The 14485-nt window shown below is 35.1% G+C and overlaps 1 protein-coding gene across 2 annotated transcripts in view; it reads left to right on the top strand.

Annotated features, from left to right (window-relative positions):
• The window catches only part of MMS22L (MMS22 like, DNA repair protein), a 150970-nt gene that overhangs the window by 121944 nt on the left and 14541 nt on the right, over positions 1–14485 (top strand). For both annotated transcript variants that reach the window (XM_049897621.1, XM_049897631.1), the window contains exons 20-22: positions 5981–6150; positions 9480–9691; positions 12581–12744. In XM_049897621.1, the coding sequence (XP_049753578.1) occupies positions 5981–6150; positions 9480–9691; positions 12581–12744 (546 nt within the window). The remainder of the gene's footprint in view (positions 1–5980; positions 6151–9479; positions 9692–12580; positions 12745–14485) is intronic.

The following is a 14485-nucleotide window of genomic DNA, read 5'->3' as shown; positions in this document are numbered from 1 at the left end:
TCCATCTCCTTTCAGTACTTGTTATATTGTGTTTGTGTTGATATTAAAATTAATTATGATCAATTTAGAAAATATATGAACACGAATTTGGTGTATAGTCTGTTGTGAACCACTCATATCATGAATACCTGGATAACTGAAATGGACGTTTTTGATGCTTGTCTTTAAGTGTTAGAATAAAAACACCAGAAAATCATCATATCCTTCTGTTTTTATGCTTTGCTCAGTATGATGGAAGTCAGGAGAGGATTTACTACAACACTGAAGATATTTATGCTTCAAATCTTGTTTCTCACAATGCTGTGTTTTCTCCTTTCAGAAAGAAGTCTTTTTCTTTGTCTATTTTTTAACAGCTGAGTTCATCCTGCTTTAGGAACTGAGTAATTTGAATGTCTTTGTTCACTAAAACCTTGTTGCTAACCAAAAATAGGAACTAGATAAAGGGAAATGAGAAAGATTTCCTTAGAAGTTTTATACATAAGTTTTTTTTTTTTTTTGTATTTTTCTGTGGCCAACACCTTATATCTGTTTCCTTTGATCTTGTGAACATATGAATAAACCTGATTGGGGCTGTCTGAAACCTTTTATCTTTGTTGTGAAAGATAAAGGAGAATGTGAAAATGTGTAAATATGAATGATGTACAATATAGTGAAAACTATTGTAGCAATTCAGGAATTTTAGAGCAAAATATAAGTGGGAATTATAAATCTTATTTAATAAAATGTAGATTAATAAGTGTTTCAACACTTATGCTTATAAATTATTAGCCTCTAAAAAAGTTTTCCGAAGTGTCCAGATTTAGATTTTTGCCAAGCTGAATGAATGACTGCAGGGTGAGTATGTCTTTATTTTTTAAACTATATGATAGCCTTATAAGGAACTGCAAAATCATTTTGGATTGATGATATGTAGACCTGGAAAATTTGGGACTAAATTCTACTTATGAAGGATTGAGAACCTTCTTTGTTTTGGTTCTTGTTGATTTTTGACTCAGTGAGAGGAAGTTCTGTATTCTCTCCTTTTGTCTCACTCTCAGAGACTAGGAATAGAATATACTGCTACAATGTTGCTCATTTATTTATTAGAAATTAGGAACAGATAACTGACGGTTGTTAGGTGCCATTGAGTTGGTTCCAACCCATAGCAACCCTATGTACAACAGAACAAAACACTGCCCGGTCCTTTACCATTCTCACTATCAGTGCTGTGTCTGAGCCCATTGTTACAGCCACTGTGTCAGTCCATCTCGTCAAGGGTCTTCCCCTTTTTTGCTGATCCTCTGCTTTATCAAGCATGATATACTTCTCCAGGGACTGGTCTCTCCTGATAACATGTCCAAAGTGCGTGAGATGAAGTCTCACCATCCTCGCTTTCAAGAAGCACTCTGGTTGTACTTGCATCAGTTATTTCCTTCTCTTTATGTCATGTTTCTGTTTTTCTCATTCTTCATATTCCATAGTTTTCTGTTTCTATACCTTTCCTTTTGATTATGCTCTTCTCTCTTCTACCATCTTCTCCTTTTGTTTTGTAATTGAAATTGTAGCCATGATCCTTCAGTGACCAGTCCAAGTGCTCCACCTTTCCTGCTTTCCCAAGTAAACTTAATCTCTCTCATTGTACTTCATCTGTGTTTCTCTTATGAAGTTTTTCATACCTTATCCTTTATTGTAATTATTTATGTACTTGGTATTTCCTACTGAATTTTAAACTTATTCATGGTAGTGGCCATATCTTTTGAAATTTTTATTCCTAGCTTCATGTTATATTTTGAACAAAGCAACATTTACTGAGTATGTATCAGGCACTGGACTGGGAACTGCAATAAAGAGGTTAAAGAGCGTCTCCAGCACAGGCGATGGCATATATTAAATAAGTATTTATGGAATGTAATAATTTTATGGAGAAAAAATTAATGTTATCAAGGATTTCATTTTACTTGGACCCACAATCAATCCCCATGAAAGCAGCAATCAGGAAATCAAACAGCATATTGCTTTGGGCAAATCTGCTGCAAAAGACCTCTTTAAAGTGTTAAACAACAATGACGTGACTTTGAGAACTAAGATGCGCCTGACCTAAGCCATGGTATTTTCAGTTGCCTCATGTGCATGGGAAAGCTGGACAATGAATAAGGAAGATCAAAGAAGAATTGACATCTTTGAATTATGGTGTTGCTGAAGAATATTGACTATACCACAGACTGCCAAAAGAACGAACAAATCTGTCTTGGAAGAAATACAGCCAGAATGCTCCTTGAAAGCAAGAATGGCAAGACTTTGTCTCACGTACTTTGGACATGTTATCAGGAGGGACCAGTACCTGGAGAAGTATATCATGCTTGATAAAGTAGAGGGTTATTGAAAAAGAGGAAGACCCTCGACGAGGCGGATGACATAAGGGCTGCACAGTGAGCTCAAGCATAGCAAAGATTGTGAGGATGACGCAGGACTGGGCAGTGTTTTGTTCTGCACATAGGGTTGCTATGAATTGGAACCAACTTGAGGGCACCTAACAACAACAACAAACAATTTTATAAACCTAGCTAGTATTTAATGTATTTTTTAATGTTCCTAAATGAGAAAAGTTGCTATGTATAAATGTACTTTTTAAAAATATGTGTTATAATAATACCATCCACTTCCCAGCCCCTTTTTAAGGCATCATGTATACATAGAAATAAAAAGTAAGCTCATAAGAATTTTTATAGTAGTTATTTTTGGAAGGCAGGAGTATCTTTATATTAATATTTTTATGTATTTTCTAGCTATCAGTAAATATATAAAATTTTTATGGTTAGGAAAGTAATTGTTTTTCAGCAAAGAAACTGTATGTATTTAAATCATTCCCTAATTTTTTGCTTCAAAAACTTCCTTCTCTTCATATTGCCTGTTTGTATTTTTAATATAGAGGCACTCAAATATTCTTTACTGAAACTTAAAAAGCAGGGAACTGATATGGCAGTAAAACAAATGTATCACTTCTGTGTTCTATGAACTCATAAAACAAGGTCTTGAGCAAAGCACCAGATGAAATACAAGGATAGATGATGCATGTTTGGTTGGTGGCTCCCTGCTTTTTATAAGTAATACTTGTGTGACACTTGAGAGTGACATGAATCATTTCACATGTCAGTGGTGATGGCAGTTCCTCTTATGGTTATATTAATGTTAGTTAGAAAGTGAGTTCTTCTCACATTGCCACCATACTTAAAGTTTTCTACCTACTGGAGAAATGAGAGCAAGACAGCATTATTTAAAATATTGCTAAGTGAACATTGTGTTTCTTTATGATTGATTATTGTATTTCTTTTTACAACAGAAGATTAATGTTGCTGTTTGTTGTTCTTGGAAGTGACTATTGGTTGTTTTTTTTAAAACATCAATATACTCTTCTATAAGCATATTTTTGTTTTCCTTCAGAGCTTGAATTTTATACTTTTTGTTTTATGAAAATGAGTTAGAGTTTTTCACTTTTTTAAAAACGGAAAAAAATATAAAAGTTTATGCAGTAGATGTATCACTGTGCTGTTTGAACAAGTGCTTATAGTAGTTTACTGAATGATCTACTTTTGAATTAGTTTTTCAGGAAATGAGACCTCAGTAGCAATATTGCAGCCTAATGGGGATTATATACCCGCTGTTAATTACTTTATTAAACAAAGTAATTAACAAAGCTTACAAAGTATTGTTAAGCTTTACTGATGTTATATGTGGCATCTGACAAACTCCTAGCATAAAGTAGACCATAATATATCTCAAGTAGTAGTCAATTCCTTTTCTTTCAGAATGAAAATTTAAACTCACTTTGTTTGTTTGTGGAGTCCCTGGGTGGTGCAAACATTTGACATGCTTGGCTGCTGACTGAAAGGTTGGATGTTCAACTCCACCCAAGGCATCTCAGAAGAAAGGCCTGGCAATCTACTTGTGAAAAATCAGCCATTGAAAACCCTATGGAGGCAACAACAACAAAAAAAAAGAGATTGCTTATATGCAGCCAAAAATCTCGTGGGATTTGGTTCCTTGGTTTGGAGGTTTAGGGTCATGGTTCCATAGGTCATGATTTAATAAACCTCCCAGTTAATTGCCCTAATAACATGTTTGGTGCTTCTGTTCTACCTCCTAGTTCATTGCACAATACTTGGGGTCTTAAAAGCTTTCAAGTGGCCGTCCAAGGCACAATTCATCTCTTCACCTGGAACAACAGAGGGAAAAAGGGCAGTCAGGAATAGGAGGAGGTAATGGAATGTATGGCTAATTACCTCCATGAACAGCTGCCTCCTTCACCATGAGATCAGAAGAGCTGGATGGTGCTCAGCTACCATTACTGAGCATTTTGATCAAAGAGTCTATGGAAGAATTCTGATTAAAAGGGAGAAAATACAGAATAGAATTTCAAATTTCCATGAAATCCAGACTGTCTGGATCCATGGAGGCTGGATAAACCCCCAAAACTATTGCCCTGAGAGAAACTTTAAACCAGAAAATACCCATGAAGTCTCCTTAAAACCAAACAATATTTTAGCTTAACTAGTAAAAAATGTCTGCTGTGATCAATATTCTCATTCAAGATCCGTCTGTATGAGATCAAATTAACGACAGCAACTCAAAAGATTAGGTATAAAACTTAGGGGGCAATTAGTTTATGTTAATGAGGGAAGAACAATCCAGCGTAGAAGGGTGAAAATGGTTGTACAACTCGAAGAATATAATCAATACCACTGAATTGTACATGTAGAAACTGTTGAATTGGTGTTTGTTTTGCTGTGTATATTCTCAACAAAAATGATAAAATACAGGCAGTGCCTAGGTTACAAATGTTCAACTTATGGACAACTCATACTTAAGAATGGACTGCCATAAAAAGCCTATTATATTAAAAATTTGAGTTAAATATATACAAATGGCTTATAATAACAAATGCACACTACTTTGTGACACTCATGAAAACATCGCACATTTTGGAAGTGTTTAAGTGTTTTATATGCATAGAAAGGTAAAAAAATATACACTATATACTAAGACAAACATTTGATTAACTGACACTAAATAAGGACCATGTTTTCCTCTTTCGACTTACCTGCAAATTTGACGTAAAGACAGATTTAGGAATGGATCTCGTTCATAATCCGGGGACTTCCTGTAAATAAAATTTAAAGAAAACCCTACAGAGCACAGTTCTACACTGACACATATAGGGTTGCCATGAGTTGAAATTACTCAACAGTAACAGGTTTTGTTTGTTTACATTAAATGATAAAAAGAGAAAATCGATGTATTCTAGTACATTTTTATTGCTATTGCCGTCTTCTGAAAAATGTAAAAGTTAAAGTTCCAGGTATACAGCTAATCTTATTTTTTCTATTAGTTATACTGCTGTTTGTTTCAAACTAGATTAAGACAGCCTGCAAATTATATATAAAATAAAAATTTCAAGAAAATCAGAGTGTCAAGAAAATAAAAGTAGAGTAGCATGATGAGGCCCATGGAGAAGTTAGTATACACATAAAAGCATAATGTATATATAATCTTACACTATTCTAAAGTTGGATTGTAAATTTACCACTGAGCTTCCTAGCTGCCAAAGCAAAAAGGGAAATCTGATTAATTTCAACATTCAATCTATACAGTCATGTAAGCATAAATATATCCCTCTGTGTGTATGGGTGTATAGTTATAGATGTGTGTATATATATAGGTATGTATACTTATATATGTGTATGTGTGTATGTGTATATACTTATATTGAGTGCCAGTTGCTCAGGAAATTTATGTTTTTCTTGACTTTGAGCTCTGAGAGAAATTTAACTGTTTTGTAAATAGGTGGCTTAATGTAGGTTTTTTTTGACTCCTATTATATCTTTCCTCCCACTGCCTACCTTAACTTGACCCTGTCTGCTTTAATTATACATTTTTTATTGGAATTATAAATTTTTCTGGTTAGAAGATAACCATAACTGCAGTTTCTGATTTTCTTTGTTAGGAATTCTTGTTAAATCATGGGCACAGATCTTTGCCACCTCTAAAGCCCAAAAATTACTATTCCGGATCATAGATTGTTTGCTGCTACCACATACGGTGTTACAGCAAGAAAAGGAGCTGCCTGCAGCTATGTTGACTGCAATTCAGAAGAGTCTTCCTTTGTATCTCCAGGTATAGTAAACGTGGCTGCTTAAAAGTAAATATTTTTTTTGAAATTTTGCCTTGAAACATAGCTTGCTAAAGCAGATTTTAAAACTATGTTGTAGTTTCAGATAGCATATCCAGCAAACAAGCTTTAAATTCTTTTGTGTTTGGCTCTCAAAACAAAGATGAAAAAGGCAAAGTCTCTCCTCTGAAGGAGCTTATGGTGTAGAGGAGGTCGACTAACAGAGACATTTATGGTAGTGTGCTGTTTTTCTTAGAGGCCTCAGCTATCTATCAACCAGACCAAAAAGGAGGAGATGTGAGAGAAGACACTGTAGAGAATATTAGGTGTAAAAGAACAAAGTTGGATGGAAATTCCTTTCAGAGAGAACAGCATGTACAAGGGCATGTGTTTAAGAAAATGTGACACGCTGGAGAAAAACATATCATTCTGGTGTAGGTAGAGATTCATTTGGGAGAAGCCATATAATGGAGGGCTTTCATATGCCATGCTAAGAAGTTTAGACTTAACTCTTTTACATGGGGACCACTGATGGATTTTGAGCAAAGTGAATGGTATAATCATATTTACATTTTAGAAAGGTGATTCTGGTGGCAACATCTAAGATAGTTGGTGTGTGGAGGTTAGATTGGAGACTTGGAGGGCAGTGAGTAAGTCATTGAGATAACTCGTGTATTGTCTGACGGTTTCGAACTAAGAGCAGATATCAGACACATTTAGGAGCTCTGATCAATCACAAAGACATGCTGAGTGAATATTGTGGAGGAACAGAAGGACATGGAATACTTCCTAGATTTTAGGGTGGTTGACTTGCAGCTAGGGACCCTGGTAGCTCAGTGGTTGAGCACTTTGTTGCTAATTGAAAGTTTTGCAGTTCAGATCCACCAACCTTTCCATGGGAGAAAGATGTGGCAGTCTGCTTCCATGACGATTTACAGCCTTGGAAACCCCATGAGGCAGTTCTCCTCTGTCCTACAGGGTCTCTATGAGTCAGAATCTACTGGACAGCATTGGGTTGGTTTGTTTTTTGTTTGTTCGTTTGTTTTGACTTGTAGATAATAGTGCTGCTAAATGAAATGAAAAATTCTGGAGATGCAGGGATGAAGATAAGAATTGATTTTTTGAACTGCTTTAGTTTGAGGTCATATGGAATATCTAGGTAACAATGTCTAGTAGGCAGTTAGAAAAAACAGGGCTGGAATGTACTTTATTATTCATTAAGTAGTGTGTGATACTGAAGATAAGTACTTCCTAACTTGGGGTTCAGCAAGGGAAGCTGTGAGGAGGAAGGTGAGAATGGATTTTGATTAGGTAATATGCAGTCTCTTTCAAAAATGGATTTTTTCTAGTAGAATTTGAAGATTTTTGAGAAATTTTAAGTTGGCTCTTTAATTTTGCATTCATACGAGCCTTCAAAACAAACTTTATTGTTTTAAATAGCACGGCCTGCACTGCTCATCCCCAGGGGGCGGCGTGGTTGGAGGGGAGTTACAGGTAACAGGAAAGTCTGGAGCATTTGTTCCACCGTGGCCCTTGTAAACCCATACAACCCATTTAGTAAGAATTCTTTTACAGGCTTCAAAAATGGTGCACTTAAAAATTTGATGAATTATATCTTTTCATATGTTTATTAGGCATACAAAAAAAAATTTTGATGAATTATCCTATTGGCAGAATTGATTAGGAGCTATAACCTTAATTTCTTCAAGATACCCAGCTCTCCTCTGCAGAATTTTAAAAAGTGTCCATTGATTACTCCATCTTTCTTTGACTTAGTATGCTATTCCGTAAACAATGCCTTCCAAAATAAGAAACAGAGTTAGGGAGTTAGGAGTCCATTAGTGTTATTATTATTTTTGTTTTTTTCTATTATTGGTGTTTCAACTGCTAGTGTTTTAACAGCTCTGTATTGTTTTTTCATTACAAATAAACTCAAAATTTTTAGGGGGCAAATATTTAAAATGGATTGATAACTAACATTTCTATTTCTCTGGGAAAACACGGTGTAAATCACAAAGTACCAAATTATAAATGAACCTTTAGAAAGTTATTTGTTGCTGTGGTGGTGATTATCTGTATTTAGGAACGTGGGATATTTCAGAATATTGGTAGAAAAACATTTCTGTTTCTCAGGGTATTTGTTTAACCGTTCAAGTATTAAGTACTATAATCCATATGAAAATATTTCATTAACTGTATATAAAAGAGAGGAATTAAATCCACAGTCATGCAACAAGACATTGTGACTTTTTTGTGACCTTAATGAAGCTCTTAACTTCTCTAAACCTCAGTTTCCCCAGCTATAAAATGGAGATACAATAATACAAACTTAATGTTTTTTTAGAAGTTTAAATGAAATTGTGAATAAAGAGTCCATGGCCCACTGCCTGGCATATAAAAATTTCTAAATAAATTATTGTTATTCTAAGTCTTAATCTACTGCATTTCTCTCCCTTTTTTAATTATTATTATTTTTAAATTATCACATTTCTTAACGTGCAAGATTTTTAGCGTAAATTGTATAGATGTATTCAGACAAAGTGACCAGTACCCTACATAAAAAGCAGTCTTAAAAATATATTTTATAACTTTATATATATATATGTATGTGTATATCTATATATACAGAAACCCTGGTGGTGTAGTGGTTAAGTACTATGGCTGCTAACCAAAGGGTCAGCAGTTCGAATCTGCCAGGCGCTCCTTGGAAACTCTATGGGGCAGTTCTACTCTGTCCTATAGGGTCACTATGAGTCAGAATTGACTCGACGGCACTGGGTTTTTATATATATATATATATATATATATATATATATATATATATATATATATATATAGTTGATGAATGTGGTGATCAAGTGTTCTGAGTATGAGAGATAAAAGGAAGTATCCTTTGTCTTCTAACTCCACCTCTCCCCTGCTTCCATAACCTAAGGATACATGCTTGGTTAGATACAACAGCATATGTATTACCCAAGCTCAGCAGCCCCAAAAGTTCATAAAAACATCATCTATTGATGATGTCCCTGGTGGCATAGTGGTTAAGAGCTCATCTGCTAATCAAAAGGTGGGCCGTTCAAGACCCACCAGGTGCTCCTTGGAAACCCTGTGGGGCAGTTATACTGTGTCCTATAGGGTCCTTATGAGTCGGAATCGACTCGACCACAACAGGTTTGGTTTTGGTTTATTGATGATGTGAGATGTACTTGTTGATTGTGATAAAACTTGTAATCCTGACGTGAATATGAATGCTGGGGACTCTTTGGTAAGTTCCTAAATATTATTTTTTAAAACTTCATCTCTTAGTATTTCTTTCTTTCTTTTGCTCCTGTAGGGCATGTGCATCGTGTGTTGCCAGTCTCAAAATCCAAATACCTATTTGAATCAATTGCTAGGAAATGTTATTGAGCAGTATATTCGGCGGTTTCTTCCAGCTTCACCATGTGGTTTAGGCATAGGACAACATCCTGTTTTGTTGGCATTGAAGAAGCCAGCCACTGTTCCACCAATGTCATCTCTAAAGAAATGCATTGCACAAGTCATAAGGTACATCTAAATATTAAAAATAGATGGTTTGTACAATTTATTAATTTCTATTAAAAAATAACAAAACAACATCTCAAAAATACTGACAACCTTTAGGATACTGGTAGTGTTAGAAACAAATTTTTTTTTTTTTTTTTCTGCTAAGCATTGCCTAAGAATTGAGTAAGATGACAGCTGCTCCTGACAGCCTGAGACAGTGCTCTTCAAATTACTTCTGTTTTCTTTATTTAGCTATTATGTTTATTATACATGTCCTAAGACCTTTTTTTTTTTACTTTTTCATCAGATACAGTAATTGTATTCTGTATTTATAAAATACAGTAATTATATTTTATAAAATAAAAATTACATTAAAAATGAATGGTGATATGAGAAAGAAGCAATATGAACTCCTATTTTGCTCATCTGCTCTATGTTTTAATAACTCAGTTTTACTATTTAGATAAATGAATACATGTAACTTCTTATGTATTCTTATGTAACTTCTTAGGTTTCCTACTATACTCCATATCCTTAAGCTACACATTAGAAGGTTCAGTAATAGGAATTGCCTTTTCCTTGTCTTCATGAAGTATTAAGCATCATACGAAATTACTTTTTAAACTTTAAGATGTTTTAATGATATTATCTAATATTGGTTTTCTGACTTCGTTAATGACCTGATAGTTTTAATGACCTGATCATATCCATCACTTCTCATTACAGAATTCCATGTCTAAAATCTCTGCTCCCTTCTGACCTTTTTTTTATGTTCCTAGGTGGGAGTGTCCTGTTACTCAGTTTTGAGAGCTTTGTTTTGTTTCCTTTCCTTTGCCCTCCTTTGGCAAATGATTGTTTCCTTTCCTTCTTTTTATATCTTTCTTTATTTATTACTCTTATTACACCTAGACTGTCGCCCAGTCTCCTGATCACTTCCACCATCTCTAGTCTTTTCTTCCAGTCCAGCCTAAACAATACCCCCAGATTGCTCTTCTTAAAGCACTGTTGCATTGCACTTCCCTGCTTCCAAACCTTTATTGGCTCCCTTTTGCCAGTGAAATAAATTCCACACTCCTTAGCTCTCCACGATCTGTCACCTACCTTTTCTAAATGTTTTACATATAGCTTCATATACAAACCTAGTGAGACTAGCTTAGTTATCGCCCATCCAAAATGCTTTACGCTTTCCTACATGACAGCTTTGTTCAAACTATTTCCTTCATTAAAATGCCATCCCTCTGGGTTAAATTCTGCCCATCCTACACCTAATATCTCAGAGAGCCATGATGCTTCTTTCCTGCTTCTGAAGTTTCATTCTCTATAGGATTCAATTTGCAGAATCATAATATTTTTGCCTTGCCTCTGTCTGAATTCCCAACAAGATTGTTGTAATCTATCACTGTGTTTGAGACATCACACAAGTAATTTTAGTACAAACCAAAGGACAAGTGCTGAATTGAAATTAAATCCTTAAAGTCATAAAAATGTTTTAAGCCCCAGTGTTTGTGACTCTGGCTGTGTATTAGTTGACTTTCCTATATACAAATATACCTTTTTATTTTTTTTTCTTAATGCTCAAGAAAGTTACAGGAATTTCACTTGCGACTTCCTCCATGCCATGTTTCTTCACTCCTGCAGTCCTCCATCTGAGTTAGGGCTCCTTTCTCTGAATACCCAAGAATTCTGTGTTTATTTTTATCATAGCAGTTCTCATACTGTATTGGAAAATATCTTTTTCTTGTCCAACTTCTCCTTGCTTTCAGAGTATTTTTCTTTACATTTTTTCCTCTTAAACTTGTACCTGGCACGTCATAGTGCCCAATAAATGTTTGTGATTCAGAAGTGAACACAACAAACAAACCCCCCCCCGCCTCAAAGAATGAACGAATCTTGTAAGATATAATAATTTGTTCGAAAGCTCAGCAAGGAATAGAAATGATTACTAAAACATAGTTCCTGCCCTTAAGGAGTTTATAATCCCTAGTGATTTCTATGCCACATTATGGTAAGTTATTATTATTTTTCAAATATATATGGATATTAAGTTTAAATTTAGCTGTGTTTCTAGCTTTCATATTGTCTAAGCTTTTTAGAAACTGGGTAATCGCTATTTTCATTTAGTCACTTAACAAATATATAGTAAACACCTGTTGTGAGTCAAAACCTCTTTTAAGAGCTGGGGATACAAAGATGAGTCACATAAATTCCTATCTTTATGATCTCTGTTGAGTCCTAATGCTAAAATTTGTCCTGCTTTGAAAGGAGATGTTAAAATCTAAATTACCTCTCTGACTCTTTCACTGTCTGGAGGAAGGAAAGAGGTAAGAACTACGATGAGAAGCTAATGCCCTAGGACAATCCTCTTCTCTATCTGAAAAAAGTAAGACCCCCTCCCAAATCCCTAAATAAATAAATGTGAGAAGAGATTTCTTTATGCAAATTGGACATGAGGGAATATGGTGCAGCATGGAAGAACTGATAGAGGAGCTCAGGTTTATTATATTAAAGGGGAAAAAAGACAGAGGAGCTCTGTCCTGAACAATCACATTGTAGTGACAAACACACAAAGAGAGAAAGGTAAGCTGATAGAGGAGATCAGGCTTATTATATTAGAAAAAACAAATTAATAATGAGGTTCTTCATTTCTGTTTTGATTATATTAATTTTAAAACCATGTTGCCTTCAGTTTGGGTTGTTTCTGTATTGTGTATCGTCTGTAACAGCAGACCAAAAGAACGTGCAGTCATTCCTTCTAAAGTCTTATGGTAAAACCCAGACTTTTCTTTGTTGAACACACTGTTAATCTTGGGAGTAAATTTTTTCACTATCTTTAAAGTATATAACATTTGGTTTTGCTCTGTTGAAACTTATTAAATAATTTAAAAAACAAAAACTTTTGCTTATTTTCAGGAAGTCTTATTTTCATTTTAAAGGATCCTCACCCCCTCCTCGCTTAGCATCTGTTTTGGCCTTTATCCTCCAACTCTCCAAGGACTCTAACCTAGACATTTGTGATGTCGAACTACTCCTCCCCAGTGTCTTAAAATGCCTGGTATTGGTCAATGAACCCCAAGGTTAGTTTGTATGTAAGTTCGTATTTGTTATCCTTTTCTGTTCACGAGTTCAGAAACTACTCTTTTCCATCATTTAAGATGATAGTTAAGAAAGTGTGTGGTTATTTTACATTTGTTTGAATATACTGAGGCTAAGTAAGGAACAATAGCTGAGGTTGGGTATTAAAAAAAAAAAGGGTTAAAAAATCACTTTCTGTTTCAATTTAGTTTAGTTTTCCTTGTTTGTTTTTCACCTGGGGTAAATAGTTTATTTAAGGGCCATTTTCTTTATTAGACTTGTTAACCTCTCAAAGAATATATTTTCTATCTGACTCCTGTGTTAAATGCAACTTATTAAGTATCAAGTGGTGAGGTGTCAGTGTGTTTGCTTTTGTTCAGGCTTCTGCTAGAATATTTAAGCTGATTTTTTTGGGGGGGAGGCAAACCTGTAAGGACCCTTTGATCCTACTTCTTTTGTTTTCAGTCTCATCCCTGATCTCTTAAAAGTATCATTTATTTACAAAGCATGTGAGTAGAATGCTTTAATAAGCTTATTGAGAATATGCCAAATAGTAGCCATACATCCATCCTGAAGGAGTTTTTAATGTAAATAAGGTGTTCTGTGTGTATGTGTATCATTATAATGTGATTATTTAGGGCAGGGCTTCTCAGACTTTTCCACCTAGATTCTTCTAAGTGCTGAGATAAGTCAGTAGAGCCCATGCGCTGAAGAATCTAAGGGCAGCACCGAAAGTGGTAGCCGAAAGTGCAAACAACTCCTTGAAATGTTGTTTTATGTTACAAACATATGCATATTTTTAATTAAGCTATATGTATTTGAATATATAAAATGTTCCTCTCTGCTCTCAAGCTTGGTTTGGGGAAAATGTTGTGTTAACATAGGATACTCTTACTTGATGGTAGTAGCATCCTTTTCACTGAAGAGTATCTAAAGATGGGACCCAGACTTTTCTTTAGAATGTTTGCCCTTATTGAAAATTTACATATACTTTGAATTTCAGTGAAAGCTATCATACTGTATAATGTAGACTTTGTTGAGACAGAACACAATTTAAACTTTTGGCTAGCCTGTTGTTTCAGTGATCATAATATCTTATCATGAAGGAAATCAGGGTTTGAAAGACGGAATTTGCTGTTCACATTTAGCCAGTAAGTGTGTCACATATTCAGCATAGGTAGAATATGGAATTCTCCATCTCTGCATTGCTGTCTTTGGTAGTTGAAGGAGCAATATTAAACACATATTTCTGTGCTCGGCTTGGAGAAAAATTCTCTTTGACTCTCCTTGTGGTCTCAGTGTTACCATATGACCCAGCAGTTCCACCCCTAGGTATATACCCAGGAGTACTGAAAACAGGTCCACTCAAAAGCTCATACACGAGAGCCTGAGGAATCCAACTTCCAGCATGACGTGAGGATCTCCCGGACCTGCTGCCCGGTAAAACTTGTGAAAATTATGTAATAAAAATAACTATTTAAATTCTCTGAAAATGGTCCTAAGGGCATACAGCAAAAGAAGCAAACATTTATTTGAGAAATCTACTAAAACTCAGTAGGAACAACAAGAGTCTATGGTATTTGAAACAAAATGGCTACCTCCTTTCACCTCCAAACTTAGCAAGACAGGAACTCTGCTGTAGACTGGGAAAGCCAAGAACACAAGGCTCCCTCTGCTCCTAGTTCCCAGCCTGAGGGCTGTTGTCCCAGGAGTGGAAGGATGTCAGCATTTCTCATCCTGCCC

Source organism: Elephas maximus, chromosome 1 (assembly GCF_024166365.1).
Source record: "Elephas maximus indicus isolate mEleMax1 chromosome 1, mEleMax1 primary haplotype, whole genome shotgun sequence".
NCBI lineage: Eukaryota > Metazoa > Chordata > Mammalia > Proboscidea > Elephantidae > Elephas > Elephas maximus.
This window is presented reverse-complemented; position numbering and strand designations above follow the sequence as displayed.